Here is a 20,636-nt window from a genome sequence, read left to right on the forward strand (position 1 = left end):
TTCCTGAAGCTCCTCCAGCGCATCTCCCGCCAACACAAACAGCACCATGAGCGACGACAAGATCAAGCCCTCCGCCCCCCATGGCGATGTCGAAGCCGCCCCCGAGCTCAAAGGCGGCGCGCTGCAGGCCATGGTCGAGGCCGACCTGCTGGATGAGCGATACCAGAACACCCAGCGCGGGCTCAAGACCCGGCACGTCCAGCTCATGGCCCTGGGCGGCACCATTGGCACCGGTCTGTTCGTGGGCTCAGGACAAGCCCTCAACATCGGCGGCCCCCTCTCCCTCTTCCTGGGCTACGTCTTCATCTCAACGCTCGTCTACTGCGTCGTCACCGGCATCGCAGAGGTCGGCGCATACCTGCCCGTCCACGGCGGCACCATGAGCTACCACGGCTTCCGCTACGTCTCGCGCAGCATGGGCTTCGCCATGGGCTACCTCTACTGGTACTCGCTGGGCATCCTGGTCCCCTACGAGATCGTCGCTGCGTCGCTCGTCATCGAGTACTGGCCCAACCCCGTGCACCTCGCCGTCTGGATCACCATCATGGTCGTGGTCATCGTCCTGCTCAACTACTTCCCCGTCGGCGTCTACGGCGAGACCGAGTTCTGGTTCGCCAGCATCAAAATCATCACCCTCATCGGCCTGCTGCTGCTCTCCTTCATCCTCTTCTGGGGCGGCGGCCCCAACCGCCAACGCCTGGGCTTCCACTACTGGAAAGACCCAGGAGCCATGAATCCCTACCTGGTCACCTCCAACAGGGACACCGGCCGCTTCATCGGCCTGCTGCAGTGCATCGTCAAGTCCGCCATCGCCTTCATCTTCGCCCCCGAACTCATCATCGTCACCGCCGGCGAAATGGAATCGCCCCGCCGCAACGTCCCCAAGGCCGCAAGACGCTACATCTACCGCCTCGTCATCTTCTACCTCCTCGGCGCCCTCGCCATCGGCGTCATCTGCTCCTCCCAGGACCCCGCCCTCCTCACCGGAAACACAGACAACGCATCGGCCTCCCCCTTCGTCGCCGCCATCCAAAACGCCGGAATCCCCGTCCTGCGCCACATCGTCAACGCCGCAATCCTCACCTCCGCCTGGTCCGCCGGCAACTCCTTCCTGTACATGTCCTCGCGCTCCCTCTACGGCCTCGCCGTCTCCGGCAACGCCCCCTCAATCCTCAAAACATGCAACCGGTGGGGCGTGCCCTATATCGCCGTCACAGTCTCCTCGCTCTTCTCCCTCCTCTCCTACCTCGCCATCTCATCCGGCTCCTACACCGTCTTCAACTGGCTGATTAACTTCACCAACACCTCCGGCTTCATCTCCTGGATCTGCTGCTGCATCGTGTACTTCCGGTTCAGCGCCGCCGTGAAAACACAGGGGGTCGAGAAGCCGTATAAAAGCCGGCTGCAGCCTTACGGGGTCTACGTCGGCTTGTGTATGGCCGTGTTTTTGCTGCTTATTAATGGCTTCACGTGCTTTTTCCCGTCGAATTGGAGCGCGTCGAACTTTTTCACCGCGTATATTGGGATCCCGGCGTTTGTGCTGCTTTATGTCGGTCATCGGGTGATGTTTTGGAGTGATCCGTGGGTGTGGAAGAGTGAGGATGTCGATTTGCATACGGGGTTGGAGGAGATTTTGGCGGCGGAAACGCCCCCGAGGCCGAGGGATACGATTGGGAGGAAATTGATGGCTTTGGTTGAGTAGGCTTGTTTTTACCCTTTTTTTTGAGTTCATGTTTTGTGGCGAGTGATGCAGTTATATTATGATTAGTACGGCGGTATATGCTGGTATATGCTGGTGTATGCTAGTATAGTACAATGATGGCAGTGACTAGTCGCGGACAATGTAATAGCCCCCCATGGATTCCTGCTCCACGCCGCTCCGCACCCCAACCCGCTCGGCCATCTTCTTCCCTTGTGTAATGAGATTCCCTGCACCGTCCCTGGTCCGATCGAGCCATCCCCGGCGGTCCGCCGCGTCAGGACCCCACAGTGGGTGATCTAGAAGCGCTTGCACGTATTCCGTGTCGTATTGATCAGCAAGTAGAGCCTCGTCTGCTGCTGCTTGACGTGCTGTAGCCAGGTCGTTTTGTGTCCGTGCTGAAGGAGGCGGGACATCCGGGCGGAGGAAGCCAAGGATGCGGAGGCTAATTGATGGGGGAATTTGAGTAGGGGATTCATGGGGAAACCGAAGGACTGCCGCTTTGCGCGTGGTTTGCGAGAACGACACAGGTCCGGTGGCTTGTGAAGCGTCCCATAAGCGAACGGATAGGATGACCATCTGCCAGAGCTGGCTAGGGCCGGTTTGCGCCCAACCGAAAAAGTGACCCCGGAGCTTGTCCTGGATGTCGGATGGGATTTTGATAGGTATGCGCGTGGGATCAAGTGTTTGCGAAGCTCGTGCGGTGAAACCAAGGGGATAAGGTGCCTGAGGGCCGTCCTCCACAGATGGTGGGACGGCTGCATCTGGACCAGGCCCCCGATCAGGTTGAATGACTCCATGCGCAGTTCCATATGCCGTTTTGATAGCGCTCTCCTTGACCCAACCTGGTCGGTAGCGATCCGAGGCGGTATTGGCTACCGCAGTCACCGGAGTCACTACTTTGGAAGCCGCCACCTGCGCGTACTTCCCAGCAACCATGGCACCCAGTTCCAGCGGCATAGTTGTCAGACTCGCTCCACGTAACGAGCTGGGATCCATCGAAGTCGAAAGGATCCGGAAAACAGGGCTACGGCACAGCACCTTCTTCTCCCCCTGACACAGGATGAGCTGGAAATAACCATCCTCAGCGTCCGGCGGAATCCGCGCAATGACGGTCTCGCGGAGTCGGTGGGTGTCCCGCACCCGTTTGGAAGCTTTTTTGTGGAATTTGGCGATATCCCGCTGCCACGCGCGCTCTTTGTTCGGCTCGACTTGGTCAACGCGAACAGCGAGCGGCGGGGTTACATTCACCCAGTCATCATGGAGGCCAAAGAGCGCTTTCGCGCGCATTCCTGTCTTCCCGGACCATCCTTTGCATTGTAGCCAGAGCGAGCGATCGGCGGAGAGTGGGGTGTCAGCGAAGATCGAAACGGTTACGGAGGTTGTTGGGCCGCGGTAGAACACAATTCCGTGGGAGTGCCGGAGAATAGAGTAGTGTTTTGTCGATTCAGAGGGATGGTGGATGAGGCCACCGAGGAAATAGCGGGCGTCGGCGGAGAACGTGGACTTTTCAGAGGTGGTTGCTGGAAGCGATGTTTCGGCGCGTGCAACGGGAGGACTGGGTTGGGGACTGGGAGGATCGCCGCCGCGGAGGTTTGGCTGGCTTCGATACCGTGGGAGGGAGTGAGGTGGTTCAAGAGACGACGGGTGGAGAGAAGGAGAGGGCGAGCGTGTAACAGGCCGCGGCGGAAGAGGGGGGAAGTACGAGGAAGACTGAGGAGAAGACGGGGACGCGGAATAGGGAGAGTAAGCTCGGTATGGAGAATATGGGGGCGGTGGGTTCGGTGTCAAGGGCCGATGCACGACACCATAGTCGACAGGCGCGAGAGACGGGGCCGGTTTGCGCTTGATCTCCATTCGACCTAGATATGAATATTAAATGATGATACAGTTGAAGCTGAAGCTATTGCTGCCTTGGAGCTATATAGAGTCACGTGCGTCGTCCCCTGCCCAGACTCTTTGTTTGGAATTATGGGCCGGGTTATAAATAGAATGAATAACTCAATTACCTATGTAGCTGGTGGTAAGTGATGGGATATCAGAACGATCTAGGGGTAGAAACGGCCTTCGTGGGACTCTACTGTCGCGGTCTTTTTGGCGAGGGGGAATGCCACTCTATATATATTCGTTAACACTGCCTGAAATTCATCATTTCGTGACAATTATAAGAATTTTCGGGAACCATATCAGCATGAGATAGATACTTTGTGTTTAAAATGGACTTTTTGAGATCGCACTGACAAGATCAGTCTAAGGGCGAATCGCCACTTTCTGACTGAGAGAATGAGCGGGTGACTGTACCGAGCTGCCTTGTTTTGCTTTCGCTCACTTCCCCCATCACCTTCCTACCATCCAACAATCTCACCACGAATATAATTGTCATGAGAACAATGGAAAGTGGTGCCGAGCACCGTTGGCAATCGCGAAGAACCTCTGCAGGATGGTACAATAAGAAGACTCCAGCTACCAATATATCTAGGATTAGGAGAGGAACCCGCGTTCCTTCCAACTGCACACAAACTTCCGCACTTGCTCTGCGCCCACTACTCCCCCCTTCTCCATTTCTCGCAACCTCTGGGAATGTTTTCTCGCCACGCGCGTGTCCAATGGCCCTTGACATGACATTCGCTCAAAGTTCTTCTCTAGCCAGTCTACCATGACGCCTGCCGGATTCCCTTTACTGCTCCCGTGTTGTCTGACTCGCTCGATCCAGTCTTTGAACGGGACCTTGATGACGCCCAGTTCGTTAGCCAACACATCCACCACACTCGCCCATTCCTGGCCAAGAGGGTTATCAACGTGATAGATTTCGGCAGGCATGTCTTCATCCAACAATAGATCCACTATGATACGTGCGGCAATATTCACCGGTGTCCAGCCCATCCGGCCCTTCAGAGCAGGGAACACACCAACGCTTTGCGAAGACTTCACTATGGCTGGAAAGTGCTCGGACGTGTTCCAGTATCCTGTTTCTGTTGATCCGGCAATTTGCCCTGGTCGCACAATGGTTGTCTGGACTATCGCCGGGCATTTCTGCAGCGTCTCCTGGACCACCCGCTCGCATACGAACTTGGCCTCGTTGTATCCGTTGGTCATGACCTTCTCTACCTCCGTGGGTCTTTCGAGCGCGCCACCCCCGTTCACGGTTCCAATTGAGGAAATGAAGTGGAAACGAACAGGGCTAGACTGAACAGCCCCGATGTCTCTGGCCAAATTGATCAAATTTCGCAGCACACAGAACTGTCCTTCGAAGCTAGAAAGTGTTTTCATACCATTCATCGGCCAGGCGTTATGGATCACATGGGTTACTTTTTCCTGCAGATACGCCCACTGCTCAATTGAAAGCCCCAACCGCACCTTTTCCGTGTTGCTCTGCAGGATAGCCAACTTCGCCTTCTCCTTTGGGGTAAGAGATATCCTTCTCAATGCGAATGCTTTTGCTTGCCTCTCCTGCGGATCCATTTGGTCTTCCCGGTTTAAGCAAATAACGGAATGTACGTTGGGAAGCTTTGTGAGATGCGCGACAAGATGGCTTCCAAGACTGCCCGTAGCTCCAGTAACCAGAACGCAAGTCCGCTTGACTGGAGTTGCAAACGAAGGTGGTAACATCGGTGCCGTGAATCCTGCGGTGCTTTCATGAATATACCCCTCGATAGCCTGCAACCTTTCCGCATTCCCCGGAGAGGCCGCCGAAAGATGATGTGGCTGCCGTCTTGCAGTGGCAAATATCACACGCTGGACACCGGCCTCATCCGACTCACCGTCTGTCCAATCGACGTATCCATATCCCGCTGCATGGAGGTCACTCTGCCACCGTTTCTCGTTCGTAATCGCGTGGGTTCGCCCGTCATTGAATACCCACCAACCACGGAATAACCCAAACACTAAATCTATTGCGAAAACGGGCTTGGTCATTTCCAGCATCATCAACAAGCCATCTTGCCGCAATGCCTGACGCATATTTTGAGTCGACACCCGCAAATTCGATGTAGCATGCACTGCGTTGCTTGCAATAATAATATGATACGCTCCTTGCAATTCCTCTCCAGGCATTTTTTCGATGTCATGAACACAATACTTGACAAATGAATAATCTCTAAACTTTCGTCGCGCCTGAGCCAGGAATGCTGGCGATATATCACTGAACGTGTATTCAACCGGCACTGCGAGTGACGACAGCAAGGGAAGGAACCATTTTGTCCCACCACCTGTGCCTGCTCCCATTTCGAGAATTTTCAGGGCCGCTCCGTCGTTTGTTGCGGAAGGAGACAATCTCTCAACAAGTCGTCTGATAACCTCGCCCATTAATTTATATCCTGTGACATTATGCGGTTCATCACCGTACATCCATGATACAAGCTGTTGGCCTTCAGGTGTACCGAAGATAAGCTGTAGGCCGTCCTGGTCTCCACGGAGTACGGAGGCCAGCCTGCTCCCCGTGTAGAAGGTAAGCTTACTGGCACCAGCGTACTCGGGATATTCGGACTCAATCTGGCTGAGAAGCGCACTGCTGGACTCGAGTGGCGCCGGCGTGTTGGTGCGGATGACCGTCATACCGTCGAGACCAACCAAATTCGCTTCTGTCAAGCGACAGTAAAGGTAGTCGACGAGTGAATCGTGCTGTGGGTCAAAGGCAATACGCGAGAAAGTGTCCCCTGCACGGGCAGAACGGATATCAGTCCCAAGTTGGTCGAACGCCTCTAGTGTCAACACCAAGCACAGTTTGACTAATAGCGGAGTGAAATCAAGAAGACGGCCACTGCACTTATTTTTGGCGAGGAATTCGTCTGTCAGCGCTTTGGTCTCGCGAAAAGCACAAAGTACATCACTGTAAGGCAAACCCAAGTCTACTGTGTCGGAAATGCTGGTAGCTGACTCGCTAGGGGTCATGAACCTTTCGCTGGTTACAACCTCAGAGCTGTTTGTAATGGTGTTACTGGATATACTCGCGTCATCTTGCGTCTCTCCTAGTGCACATTGCACCGCCCGCACAAGATCCTTGAACGTCTCTGCTTCAATGAGTGCTTCCACGGCCAAGCAGCAATTGAACACAGCTTCCAACTCACGGGCGAGTTCCATCGCCATTAGCGAGTCAACACCGGCGTCTGCTAAATGACTATTGTCCTGGACTTCGCTGGGCTTCATCGCGCAGAATTCGGCAACAACATTCCTGACTCGATCAACCAAACCCTTAGTAGACGACTTGTCCTTCTTGACAATAACCTGTGATTTATTATCAGTTTTCTGTACCGAACCCCCAAGTAGCCGGATAAAGAGAGATTTTGTTATTCGCGAATATTGCAGGCCCAAGAACATTTCGACGAGGTCCCCATCGGGCGTGAATACAAAAACATCGCTTGTATAACAACCTTCTGATCGTTGGTGGCGGGCCCACACATGCCAGGTATCGGGTCTAGGAGTCTTAACATCTGCATACACTGGGGAGCGCATCCACTGCTCGATCCCACTGGCAATGTAAATGTCCTCATCAAGCTTGTCCGTCATGCAGTTTACCCAGAAACCACCACACTGGCTAAAAGAGTCACACAAAAACGCGTCCGCCCAGGTTTCACCTGAGAACGACTTGACAACCCGGCCGGCGCTCTCGTTTCCCTTGCCAACTAACTTTTGAACGCCTCGGTACGGTTGAGAATACTCCACTATTTCCGCGAATGAACGATATACATTGCGTCCTTGGAGTATATCATCAACTTCTGGATCCGAAAGGAGGTCAACGCACCGGGCATGGCTAAGCAGTCTTGCATACCTTGCGAATTCGGCTTTTAACATCGCATCGTTGGCAGCATGCATAGAAATCCGCGCGGTGCAATGGACAACCCGAGACGAATATCCGATCCGCCTGTCTTGACTATGGAACTTCAATCCCCAGGTGTCCTTACTATTGGCCTCAGTAGCCAACTCGATCCAAGCTTCGCGCCCCGAGTCCAACAGCAGTGGCGAATCGCTATTTACGTCAAAAACGCGAGGAATTCTGCCATGGCCGTCCGAATGAGCTCTTAACACTTCAACAGCGTAATCGAGCAGTACAGATGCGGGTGCAATCGGCGCCGTTCTGACGGCCACATGCCCTGAAACAGCCGCCACATATCGGGGATTATCAGTGTGAATAAGGTATTTGGCAATTCGACGGGCAGAGTCTTCGTATCCACAGAAGGTGAACAAAGGCTCTTCCTTCTCCACTGCTTTCCCATCCAGTCTGTGGTTATCCCGCACCGTAAGTGGCTTATTTTCCATCCAGTGCCGCGATTTTTCGAATTGATATGGCGGTAGCAAGACGGGAATATACTCCCTGGCTTGACGGCTATGATAGCCCCAGAATGCGCAGGGGATCTGATCATTCCAAAGTCCTATCGTGGCATCCGTAAGGCCCTTCATTGGCAATGTGGATGTGATATTCGTTCCATGGAACGTGTGACCCGTTGTGTTGGAGTCCAATGCTTTGCGTACTATCGATGTTATTGTGGAGTTGAAACCCATCTCAAGCCAGGCAGACGGACCATGGCGAGCAGCGAGGCGTTGTACAGCATGTTGGAAATAAACAGGCTGGTGGAGGTGGTCTGCTACGATCGTCGAAGATGAAATCGGCGCGTCTTGGAGGAGAGTAGCCCGCTCTATTGGAATGGTCGGGTGGCTGAGCGACAGACCATCAGTTACTCTTCTCAGATCCGGAAGCAATGGGCCCACGAGACTGGAATGAAAAGCATTCGTGACATCAAGCCGTTTTATTCGGAAAGCCAAGTCTCTTTCTAGATGACTCTGAAGGAGATCAATTTCCGAGGTAGGCCCTGCGATGGTAAAGCTTTGTGGACCATTAAAGCAGGCTACAGTCGCCGACGACCCTTTTAGGTAGCCATCCAAATGATGCTTATCTCCCTCAACCGCTAGCATGGCACCCGCGTCTGGGCCCCAGCTATCACGAATTAGCGCAGCGCGTCGCACGACCACAGTTAACGCGTCTGGTAGAGAAAGCACACCAGATATACACAATGCTGTTAGCTCTCCAAAGCTGTGACCGATAACCGCGGTGACATCCACGCCGGAATCTATCCAACTCTGCGCAGAAGCATATTGCAGGGCGAACAGTTGTGTCTGGAGGCTCACAGTATTTGAGATAGGTGAAGTTGAAAATATACCCGGGTAGATGCTTTCTTGACCCGTGGCTTTTAGAGCATTGTCGCACGAATTGAGATGGTGTCTGAGCAGCGACAAGGAGTCAAATAAGCTGCGATTAAGTCCAACATTCCTTCCTACCTGTCCACCAAAGCAAAGTATCACAGGGCGCGATGGCTTCCTTGCTCGCACTAGATATTGGTCTTCTCCCTTTTCTAGCCCAGTGAGTATAGTGTCAAGTTCTAGAAGCGATTGCGCTTTAAATATGAACTGGTACTCCAGACCTGGATTTGACTGCTTGGTAATATTGAAAGCGAGACTTGCCAGGGTCTTCTGCTTCTCAGGGATAGACGAAAGGTGTTTACGCAGACGGCACGCATAGGCCTGCAATCGGGGCTTATCAACTGCACACAGGCGTAACGGCAATGATGTCCCCTTCGAATGGATCCCTCCTGTTTCTAGCCCACTTTGCGGTCCTTGTGTGATAATCATTGATGCATTAGAACCACAAGCGCCATAGTTGTTGATCAGTGCTGCGCGAAATCCCGACTCCCAAGGTTTGCCACTGGAGTTTATTTCCACATGGTCATCGGGCATATTCTTGATACGCTGATTCAGGGAGTGGAAACCAGGCTGTGGGGGTATGTATCCGTTCTGTATCATTAGGACAATCTTGCATAGGGAAACCATCCCTGATACACCCTCCGTATGTCCGACTAGACCTTTCACAGATCCTAGGGCAAGCTTCCCTGCTCTCCTCGGCCCACCAAGAGCATCTCGCACACTTTGATATTCCGCTGGGTCTCCAGCCTGGGTGCCTGTGCCATGGGCCTCGACGACAGTGATGTCCCTCGGGTGGAGGTTTGCACGGCGAGTTACCTTGTCAAACAGGTGCGCCAACGAGGACGTGTCCGGTACCACGATAGGTGTACAGTTGCTATTCTGTTCAACGGCCGTACCAGCAATTGTAGCTAAGATCTGGTCTCCCTGCTCAAGTGCATCAGTTAGCTTCTTGATGTAAATGGCTGCAAACCCTTCACCGCGGCAGTAACCGTCAGCCTTGATGTCAAATGGCTTGCATGGTCCCGTGGGTGAGAGGAACGAGGCGCCTGCGAGATTATCATAAGATAACGGGCTGGTAATAGCATTGGCACCACCAACCAGCGCCGCCCTGCAGTCACCGCTCAGAATCGCCCTGCAGGCATGATGTAATGCTACAGCAGATCCAGAACAGGCCGTGTCAACACAGAGCGACGGACCGCGCCATCCAAAATAATGGGACAATTTCCCGGCGAGAAAGCTGCGCAATAATCCCGTCGCTGCATAGGCAGAAGCAGGGTGACAGTTCACATTGTGCTCATAGTCAACTGTGCACGATGCAATATAACAGCCAATATCCTTTGTGCCATCAGGGCGAGAAAAGTAGCCTGCTGACTCAAGGGCCTGGTATGCAACTTGAAGAATGAGCCGCTGCTGAGGGTCTTGCGACATCGCCTCGCGCGGCGATTTCTTGAAGAACTTGTGGTCAAATGCGTCGATATCACGCACAAAGTTTCCAAACCATGTCCGCTGGCTCGCATCAGGACGCCAGGGAGTCTCATAATTTGCATAGCGCTCTCGAGGCATTTCACGGTGCTGTGATTGGCCCGAGCACAACAAATCCCAGAATTCGGACAGGTCGTCCGCGCCAGCGACACGGCAAGCCATGCCCACAATAGCGATGTCGGTGTTGGCTGGGGGACGAGTGGCCAATTCGTGGTCACGGCTGATAGTAGCAGGGATTTCTACATCGGCGAAGTGGATCACTCGTTGTGGGAGGCGGCGGAGGAAGGTAGGTGGGATACATCGCTCTGGGCCGAACTCGACGACTATAGAGTTGGGATTGGAAAGATGATGCTGATATACAGCAGAAAATGTCTTGTACCAAAGGCAGGGCTGGGCCAGAACCGTGCGCAGGACAAGCTGGTGAAGACGCCCTGAGCGGACGGGCTCTGCAGTTGTGTTTGCCCGAGGAGGAAGGACCAAATCCGACGCATCGGGAAGCTGCAATCCTGGATGAGAATCACAGAGTGCAAACAATGGTGCCAAATTCTTCTCATGGCCCAGCCAGTGATATCGGCCGTTGAAGTCAACCGGGTTCGCAGAGAACCCAGCAGACTGCATAGCCTGTTGCAGCCCTGCAAGATTCCGCCGTGGTGTCATGATGGTGGCCCGATTCTCGTCGTAGCGGACTGTTATATATGACTGTCCTGTCAGTCTCATGTTTGGAAAGGGCCAGGGACTAGTACATACGCCAGGATATTTCTCAAGCAGCCCGTCCAAGTCTCCCTCCAACTCTGGCGTTTTCCACCCCGTTGCTAGAGACGTATACTCCTCTTCCGCTTCTTGTGCGTCCCCCAATGCTCCCAACAACATAGCTAAGCGCATCGCAACGGAGCCGAATTCCTTCAGGTCCTCTGTCTTTGCTGCAGACGCGACAACCCCGCTGAGAAATCCGATACAAAAACCAACGATCTCAACTACAGGGTTCAGCCTTTCACTAGACTCTTTTTGCCGCCGAGATGGCCTCGTCAGCCTCGAATACTCCGCATACTGCACAAAGTGCGTCATCATTAGCAACGGCGCCAGTTGCGTGTAGCTCAATGGAAACTTCGCCGTGGACAAGTCATCGCATCGAAACCATCTCTCTAATTCTTGAAGCTCCTCCTCACCGCGAATCTTCCGCAACGATGGCAGATATTTCTCGTCCGCAGCGACCCGATAATAGCTCGCCAATTCACATAGCTCGTCGACCATCCAATGATGCTCTGGGTTATCAAGCACTGCGGCTCGAAGTTGTCGAAAATCGGTTGCCGTGAAGGTAAGCCACTGGCAGCCGAACACGAGAACGACGTTGCCCTTCCCTTTTGCAGAGCTTCGGTCGTTTACGCTGGCGGTGCCCGTACTAGTGGCGCTCCCCCCCGATGGATTGGCAGGGGGATTTTGACTTGCTGTCGGCATAGCAATCGCGGACAGGCTACGAGTAAGACTGTTGGCTCCTTCAAAATGGCACTGAGCTTCATGTTGGCGAATTTACATTGATATATTATGACAAGTCCAGGCCGTCTGTTTGTTTGCTTTAAGCGGTAGCTCCTCTACGGAGTACTATAAACGCAGGGGGTATTGGCTATGAATATTCCCATTCGCGTCCCACAACTGCAGTTGAAACAGTGAAACCGTCTGCCGTTCTCCTATAAATCCAGCCGTCCGTGATTCAAGGGACCCTTTGCTAACGTCCTGGACGCCTTGCAGACCTACACTTAATAATCTAACTTTCTGCTAACTATCCCTGGCCTTCATCACGCTGTGTCCTGGGCTTTGTCCACCCGGAGTTTTTGTTTCCTCTTCGCGCCATATCGGCATATCTTTTCGGGCTGTCCAACCATCATGTTTCACCACGCGCTCACCTGGTGCCCAAGAATGACTAGGTTTATACAATCCAAACCAGCAGCGTGAGGTCAGGTACAATCGGAAAATCACTGGCAGATTGACGAAGCCACACCCGTGATATGTGTTGCTTTGGTAATAATTCTTGCTAGCATGGGCTGGAGTATCTTACCCAATGTCCGGAGTATTGATTTGGCGATTATGACAGCTCATGTCAGACATCCCTTGGCCAGCCACCTTGGGAGAGCTCTAAGATTGGGAAGTATACTAACATATATATATATAGCCATGGGGTAATGATAGCAACAGTATCTTCTGTGCAGAATCTGAGTTGATTATCTCTATTTAAAGGGATGTTTCCTTGATAACCCCTCGCACACGCTACCTACTCCTACACAGTCCTATACAAACGCCGTTATATGAGTTATATGGCAGAAATAACACTGGCAAACATGCACCGATAGCGCTGAATTGGATATTACTTCCCTCAAAGCAACTACGCAGACACAGACCCTCGGGGGCTATGTGGCGCATTTTTCACTCGATCAAGGTCCCCAAGACACGCCAGTACCTCCTGCAGCATCCCATCGAAGCCTACGTCAAGGTAGCCGTGCCCGGCAAAGAATTCAGTGCACATCATTAACGGGATCGGAGTTAATGGGTGGACCTAACTTTTTAGCCAGCACGTCCAACTATAGGGGAAAGAACATCGAGGCTTACTTTAAAGTAACCAAGCTGTCCCTGCAACTTGATCAGATTCACTACCTCATGCGCAGCCATGACGCACAATCTCTCATACTCAATGATTCCTAAGAGATGGTCACCTGTCTTCCAGGTAATGGATTCCAGCACGCTATGCAAGAAAAGGACCATGGTTTGGGCAACGATGCGAGCGAACATCAACATCGGATCGACCTGTGGGGAGACTGAGAGCACCCGGATGCGACAGTTCAACCTCTCGTGCAGCCATTGATGCCGCGTCCAGAAGCCCTCAAAGACAGCGACGTCACCACTGATGCTGAGCTGCTCGACAGCTACCTTTTGCCTATGCGACAGGGCCCTGCCGCAAATTGTGGCGAGGACGACGCACTCGCTGAAAGAGGAGATGGGGTGGACAGAGTCGTTGCTGGCTTTGGTCATAACTTCGGGTAGATATTGCGTTACGACAGGCTGCCCGGCTTGGAATTCTTCCTCAGGCCCGGGCAGACGGGTGGCAATCTGCCTTTGTTAGCCTTTGCAATCATGACTTTGCAGGATACCGTACTAATTGCTCATTCAGAGTGAAGGGCAGGCTGTTGTGGAAACTTATGAACCGATCGAGCGAGTATGCCATCCAAAATGTGCGCCGGCGCTCTTCTAGACCTGTCCAATCGACCAAACTCGTCTCCTGGTCCTTTGCTATCATCACAGGGCTGTTGGGGTCATCCAACTCGTACAAGCGCATTCCCAGCACAAGGCGACAGCATCTGCCGGCACTCATCCATGCTTGCAGCGACGAAACCTGCATATATTCATAAATGCAAACAAGAACCCAGGCCTGCGCCTGCTCAATGCCTGCACTTGCGTCCGTCCCAGGATTTTGGGAGTCCAGTGTATCCAATATCCGTCTGGTCTCCTGGTATAGCGGGTCGCGCAGGGCGCGAAACTGGGCGGATAACGAAGCTGCGATCGTCCACATGGCATATTGGAGACACGACTGTGCCTCACTCTTATTTTGCTGCTTGGACCACATGTGATATCGCCATCGCTGGAGAATTGGCGCAAAAGGGTGAACACGATCGAAGTATAGTTGATCACTGTTTGTCAGCCTCGCCCGGAAAATTAACCTATGGACTCTTTGAGACTTACAGATCAGCTCGCATCAGCTCATTAACGAGCCCCGACCGCGGCAAACCCGGCGACTGGGGTGACTTCGTGCCGGTGCCACTCTTTGGTGATTCTGTGCAGTCCCTAGATTGGGGCTGGTCACGAATGGCGTCCTCTTCTGATTCATACTCTAGATCCGTGCCCTCTAGGAGGGCATTCACTTGTCTATCAATTTCTGGATGCCGGTCGGCCAGGCAGCGTTCGAGGGCGGCTACGCGCTCAGCTAATGTATTGGAGGATTTCACGAGCAGGGACCTACCGATGCGAGTTCTCAAAGTCCGGAGCTGGCCTTTCCGTGGCCCGCGAGGAAGTCTTGTCGTGCTTATCTTGCATTCAAGACCACTCTCATAACAGACCTGACACTGCGGTCTCTGTCGGTCGCAACGAACCTTCCGTCGGCGACACTCCTCACAAGCGGACCCCGGGCGTTGGCGAGAGCTGTGACCGTTTGGCGAGGTTGACGACACTGTTCCAGATTTCATTTCGAAGTTGAGCAGCAAAACGTGTCTGCAAGGCGATGCGAGGAGATCGGTTCCCATGCCCCAAGTTTATGTAAAGGACCCTGGTAGGTGCACGCCCTGCCTCGTGCTTATTAAAATCCCAAATTCAAATAATCGCAACCCAGGGAGGACTGCAATAGTTTTGCCTTTCTTTTTCCCCAATCGTTGCTTTTCTCAGACTCAGGGCAACTGCCAGCAAGACAGAAACAAGAGCCACGATGATGAACTGTTGTGGTTAAGTTTGCAGAGGATTGTTTATCCTTGCAGAACCCAGCCAATCCTCGCGGCTTGTCTGCGGGAGCATTCTGCAGAAAGGAAAAAGGAAAGAGAGTTTAGGTTGGGGTCGAAGCCCAGAGCTGTGTCATACCTCTGGAGACCCCCGAGTTGAGCAGGCAGATAACTAGCAAATGTGATAGTGGTTGGGGGGGTTGCACGCCTGCAGGACGCACATTGAGTGGCAACCCACAGTCTGCCAGCATCTTGTCCATGGGGCGGGTTCCTGCTGGGCTCACAACTCGGATGAGTGGGAGCTAGGCATCAGCGTATGGGACAGTTCTCCCGAATAGTGGTTCCAAAAGGTGCTGCAATGCGATAATAGCGCGGCTGATATCCGGTACTCGCTCCAGTGATGCCCGTGAGCGGGGCCATTGAGATCGCAGCCGGCCCTCGCTCCGGCCCTCAGCATTATTGCAGGGTACATTTTGATTGACCAGAGACATGGAAGACCAGTGGGGGGAGGGGCACAGTATGATTGTTGGCTCATTTCTGAGAGACTGTGGGCGGATCGCGTCGGTGAGCCCCTCAGCCAGCCACCAAAGCTGGTGGGAACGGGCAAGCCGCGCGCGCTGGCCATTGGAGCAGAGGCAGATTTCTTTCGCTAGTGGTGATCGGCTGGGGCAGGCCTGACAATCGTATCGACTATCTTCTGCAGCAAGAAAGTATAATTAGTTAGTTTGTCGGAGTCGTGATTGAGCTGATGTTTGGGGTTTCGCCTATTTGACGATTTCGACTGGTGGGACAGCGCGAACGGACTCTCGAGCAAACACCGAGTGCGACATTATTAACCCTCTTCCTCGGTTGATGACCTCAATACTTGGGCTCTTGGGAGCCTCCAGGCTGTGAGACGGTGCCTTGTCTCAGCCACACTCCATCAATGCCAAACACAATTCAATCGGGGCTCCCGAACACGAGAATACATTGGGCACAGAGGGATAATGGAAGTAAGACAGACTGACAGAGTGAGCTCATGATCGGCAGCCCAAGCTTCCAGTCGCCGCCTCCAGGACTGTGACAGGATCCGAACCGTGCGGAGCCTTGCGAGTGGACAGCTGATTGTTGTTATGAGAGCCTGAGAGGGGGATCCTGCTTAGCCAGTGGCGTCGACTGGACAGCGGACCCGATTGACCATGCAGCACCCATGCACTGCTGATCTCGATCCCGGCTGTCGTTCGTATCTTGGGTGGTGATCAATCATCAAAGGCCATGCTGACGGGGTTTCCATCCGCATTGACCATGATTTGATAGTCCGCTAGGTGCCGATACCCAGATCACTTGCATACCCTCAGTCCCGAGCGCTCGAGCTTGAGGCTGTAATGGCTTAGGACCATTCCGTCAGGGACGAGGCTCGGAATTGCTTTTTCCAATCGGCGGAAATGATTGCTGGGGTTCGTGTCACAGGTGGGCTGGTTCTCGCGGCCGTGCAGTACTAGTGGCTCGACTATCACAACTCATGCCTGATCAACAAGCCACCGAAGATGCAGCTTTGCAGGCTGGTCGCTGTCACCGACGAGCTGGCGGGTAAGGCCATGGCTATGCAATCAACAGTTTGAGCTTGCCTACTGCTTCGACCTGCCCTCGTCTTCATCACAATGTATAAGCCTGTTGTACCAGTTTTATAATGGACTGCGGCACGTTCCAGTGACACCAACCTCCATGTACCCAAGCGGATGGCCAACGTATACCGTACTGTTTCATATTATCGTGGTGCCTCGCCTCGTACTCGTAGACTGCTACTTATTATATGAGCGACCACAATACCATTCGGAATGAGGACAGAGCCAGAAAACCAGCAAGCATGTCGCTCCAAGACGTCTTAGGCCAGCTGCCTCTTCTCAAAAGCTACACCCACGTCCTGCTCTGTTTTCCCCTCGCTGATTCAGAACGAAAGCCGGTTCTGGAATCTCTGCAATGCGCCACAAAACGCCTCCTCGCTGCGTTTCCCTTTCTTGCTGGTAAAGTCGTGCACAAGGACGTCAGTCCCGGCGACTCCGGGTCATTCACAGTTGAAGGCTTCGACGCGGGCAATAGAGACACCGAGAGAGAGAAAGTCCAGGAGATATTTCGCATCAAAGACGTATCCGATAGTCTCCCAGCGTATGCTACCTTTCAAGCTGCACGAGCACCGCCGTCAATGCTGCCCGGCCCTCTCATAGCCCCTCCTCGCCCATCATTTCCGAATATCTATACGGAGGAGTCCGCCCCTGTTCTGGAGATCCAAGCATCGCTGTTACGTGGTGGCCTCTTCCTCGATATTGCCGCACAGCACAACGTCATCGACGCCACTGGCATCTTTTACATCGCCCACATCCTCTCGCGACTCATGGACAACCACCCGAACCCCATTCCTCATGCTGATCTCCTACTGGGCAACTGTGACAGGCGTGACCTGATCCCTCTCCTTCCCCACAATGATCCACTTCCCCGGGAGATGTCGGTATTTACCAAGTCTCGCCCGCCTGCACTGAATAGGGAAGTCCTCGCCGGCTTCAAGTGGTACCTAGTCCACTTTTCCCCGGAGGCCATTGCATCGATTCATGCCCAGGCCGCTAGTCATCCAGAGGACTTTGTTGAACACATAACTTCAGTATCTGTGAACGACGCAATAACTGCATTTTGCTGGCAGCATCTGATGAGGGTCCGGGCCTCCCAGATGCAACACAACTCAGACGACCACACCACTCAAATTACGCGCGCCGCAGACCTCCGCCGCTCAATGAACCTTTCTCCAGCATATATGGGCCATATGGTCCGCACTGCAAATCTCCGTCTACCCCTATCCACTGTGACATCCTCCTCCCTCTCCCACCTCGCCTCTCTTCTCCGACAAACAGTCTCAACCCATACGACACCTCTAGCAATTCGCTCCTACGCAACTCTCCTATCCCGCACACCTGACAAGACCGGTTTTCTATACGCAGGCGGCTTCAATCCGCTCACGGACTTCAGTTGCTCATCCGTGGCACATATGAGTCTGCCGCGTTTTGGGGCATTGGGTGCGCCGGACTTTGTGCGGAGACCGACATTTGGTCCGCTTCCGAGTGGAATGTATGTTGGGCCAGCCGGAAAAAAAGAGGGGGTTGATACGGCGCTTTGCTTGAGGGATTGGGAGGTTGATGGGTTGAAGGCGGATAAGGAATGGAGTAGCTTGCTAGAGTTTGTTGCGTAGGTAGGTAAAAGTCAAGATTCAAGACCGTATGTAGTTTTGCAGGCTGTGAAATTTAGATATTGTTGGTGTTGGAAGAGAATTATTTGACTGTGTTTTGCAAGGATTGAAACATGATTCCATACACTCTAGATGTAGGTAAAATGCTATTCCAAGTGTCATACCATGAGCATTGTCCATTCTCCACAACTGTATATATCACAAGCCACCACCATAATCAACTCTGTTCAACATCTCTTGTTACCTGACTGACTGCAAAAAGCTCCATTCTACGACTTGACTCCCTGATCAGTCTTCAATGCCCGATTTAAGTCATACTTTTTCACAAGCACACTCAACAGCAGGCCCACGCCCGCAACACCCGCCATAAACACCCAGATAATCCTCATACTATCCGTATACGCCTGCTTCATATGATACTTAGGCCCGTCTACACCAGATCCATTATCCATTCCCTTAATAACGGTAACCAAGGCGGCCGCATCCCGACTCAAAACCCCAGCTTCACTTCTCCACTCACGATGTTTCAGCAGTTCGTGACGCATACGATTCTGAAAAATCACACCCCCAATCGCAATACCCACAGCCTGCCCAAAAGCGCGGAAAAAGACTACCATCGCTACAGCTACGGTTAGATTCTTGTTCGTTGCGGACGCCTGCACCGTGCACACAATGGCGGCCGTTAAGAACCCTAATCCCAGCCCGGACGGGATATTCAGCAGGATCCACCCGGCCGTGCTCGTGGTCGGGCGGAGCAGAGTCAATATCCCGATCCCTATAATTGAGAGACTCCAGCCGACCCACAGACCCCATCTATAGTGGCCTGTGATTGTCACGATGAAACCGCAGGCGATGGCCGAGGGCGCGACAGTGAATGTCTGCGGGAAGAGCGCAACGCCTGTTAAAACGGGTCCGAATTCGCGGACTGCTTGGTAGTATAACGGTAGATAGTATAGCGCGCCCCAGAGGATCAGGCCCTGTAGGGAACTCGTTATGAATGCGATTGTTGCGCTACGGTTGCCGAAGACGGAGTGGGGGATCATAGGGTTGGGCGCCATGAGGGAGTATATTGTGAAACCTGCGAAGCCGGCGAGTCCGAGGATTAGCGGGACGAGTGTGTGCCATGAGCTCCATGGGAACATCACCCCGCCCCAGGTTAGGGGTATCAGGAAAGAGGATGTGCTGGCGATGAAGAGGCCTGTGCCAAAGTAGTCGATGCGGGCGAGTTTGGATTTTAGAGTGCCCGAAGGCGTTTCGAGGTGGAAGAAGAAGAGGATTAGGATCGCGGAGATGCCGATGAAGGGGAAGTTGATATAAAATATCCAGCGCTGTTGGGTCAGGTTAGTTCATGCATTCCAGATCGATAGAGAACAGGACAGGAGAGAAATACCCAAGTGACTTTCTCGGAGAAACCTCCACCAAGGATAGGACCCAGTACGGACCCGAGACTGTACATTGCACTCAAGATACCATAATAATTTCCCCTCAGACGGAGTGGCACAAGATCAGTGACAACGACCTCCGCGAGCACCGAGATACCGCCGCCGCCTACTCCCTGTATACAGCGTCCGACTAAGATCTGGGAGAAGTTATTCGCGACCCCAGCTACCACAGCACCGACAAAAAAGAAGACCAGGGAGATCAAGATCACCGGACGGCGCCCGAATATGTCAGAGAGAGTTGCGGTGCTTGGTTGCAAGACGGTGGAGCAGAGCAGGAACGAGGTCCCGCTCCAGAAGGCTTCCATGGCGCTTCCGCCCAGCTCACTGGCCATTTCCTAGCATTGCACATTAGTATGATTCGTATCATTCTATATGACGCGCTGGGAGTACCGGTAGGGCAACGGAAATGGAAGTCCCGTCGAGGGAGACCATTAGGGTTAGGACCGCCAGAGCGCAGAAGATTAGCCGGCCGGTGTTGGTGAGCTTGAAGTCTTGATAGTTCGGGACTCCCTCCACCTCAGCCTGCTTCTCTTCATCTTGAGTGTCTCCACCTTTCAGATCCGTTGCTTTTTCTGGTGTTCCTGAAGTCTGGGGTCTGGCCGTGGAGAGTGAATCCTCCCTCGCATCTTCGGGGATGACAGTGATCTCAGACGAAGCCATAGTTCTATTCCTGTCAGCAGCAAGACAATGAGGAGCATCGAGGGTGGAAGTCGTTTCAAGAGGAGAGGGCCAAGGTTGGTTCTGTTGGTTGCACACAATTCAACGTCCGTACGACACCGGAATAGAGAACCCCAGATCGAAGGCCCAGGTCCCAGCAAGGATATCTAGATAGCACAAGTGAAATACAGTGGGACATATCTCCCTGCCTGTCAGGACTCAAACACAACCTAGCACCGCGACACAGACACGACATAAACCCCCGTCAGCCTCAAACATGCCGCCATGTAGGGCAACATCCACCGGACAAGGACCGAGTCTAAACACGACGTCGCTTGAATACAAAAGACACAAGACGGCCACCAGCATGCAACAATACACCAACGGGGATTGTTCTCCTAAGAAGGCCCAAGCTCATTCACACACAAAAATGTCCGAAGCCAACGAAGCCTCCGTCGCGATCATCGGCAGCG

General features: G+C 53.3%; 6 protein-coding genes across 6 annotated transcripts; 2 read left to right on the plus strand and 4 right to left on the minus strand.

Annotated features, from left to right (window-relative positions):
- Nucleotides 1–46: 46 nt before the first annotated feature.
- On the plus strand, nt 47–1,702 carry APUU_31405S (proline permease PrnB; the record flags this gene model as incomplete). Its single annotated transcript, XM_041702606.1, has 1 exon — nt 47–1,702. One exon carries the CDS (start codon nt 47–49, stop codon nt 1,700–1,702), a length of 1,656 nt encoding a protein of 551 aa, XP_041555374.1.
- A 126-nt stretch (nt 1,703–1,828) lies between these two features.
- On the minus strand, nt 1,829–3,556 carry APUU_31406A (LipA and NB-ARC domain protein; the record flags this gene model as incomplete). The annotated part of the gene is made up of 1 exon (XM_041702607.1): nt 1,829–3,556. The coding sequence occupies one exon, from the start codon at nt 3,554–3,556 to the stop codon at nt 1,829–1,831; it is 1,728 nt and encodes a 575-aa protein (XP_041555375.1).
- Nucleotides 3,557–4,180: 624 nt separating this feature from the next.
- On the minus strand, nt 4,181–11,830 carry APUU_31407A (type I iterative PKS; the record flags this gene model as incomplete). The annotated part of the gene is made up of 2 exons (XM_041702609.1): nt 4,181–11,074; nt 11,123–11,830. The coding sequence occupies 2 exons, from the start codon at nt 11,828–11,830 to the stop codon at nt 4,181–4,183; spliced, it is 7,602 nt and encodes a 2,533-aa protein (XP_041555376.1).
- Nucleotides 11,831–12,752: 922 nt separating this feature from the next.
- On the minus strand, nt 12,753–14,661 carry APUU_31408A (Zn(II)2Cys6 transcription factor; the record flags this gene model as incomplete). The annotated part of the gene is made up of 5 exons (XM_041702610.1): nt 12,753–12,923; nt 12,977–13,474; nt 13,521–14,052; nt 14,105–14,333; nt 14,382–14,661. The coding sequence occupies 5 exons, from the start codon at nt 14,659–14,661 to the stop codon at nt 12,753–12,755; spliced, it is 1,710 nt and encodes a 569-aa protein (XP_041555377.1).
- A 2,035-nt stretch (nt 14,662–16,696) lies between these two features.
- APUU_31409S (uncharacterized protein) lies at nt 16,697–18,067 on the plus strand (the record flags this gene model as incomplete). The annotated part of the gene is made up of 1 exon (XM_041702611.1): nt 16,697–18,067. One exon carries the CDS (start codon nt 16,697–16,699, stop codon nt 18,065–18,067), a length of 1,371 nt encoding a protein of 456 aa, XP_041555378.1.
- Nucleotides 18,068–18,333: 266 nt separating this feature from the next.
- On the minus strand, nt 18,334–20,166 carry APUU_31410A (MDR family MFS transporter; the record flags this gene model as incomplete). The annotated part of the gene is made up of 3 exons (XM_041702612.1): nt 18,334–19,392; nt 19,455–19,841; nt 19,897–20,166. The coding sequence occupies 3 exons, from the start codon at nt 20,164–20,166 to the stop codon at nt 18,334–18,336; spliced, it is 1,716 nt and encodes a 571-aa protein (XP_041555379.1).
- Nucleotides 20,167–20,636: the final 470 nt, after the last annotated feature.

Source organism: Aspergillus puulaauensis, chromosome 3 (assembly GCF_016861865.1).
Source record: "Aspergillus puulaauensis MK2 DNA, chromosome 3, nearly complete sequence".
In the NCBI taxonomy this organism is placed as follows: domain Eukaryota; kingdom Fungi; phylum Ascomycota; class Eurotiomycetes; order Eurotiales; family Aspergillaceae; genus Aspergillus; species Aspergillus puulaauensis.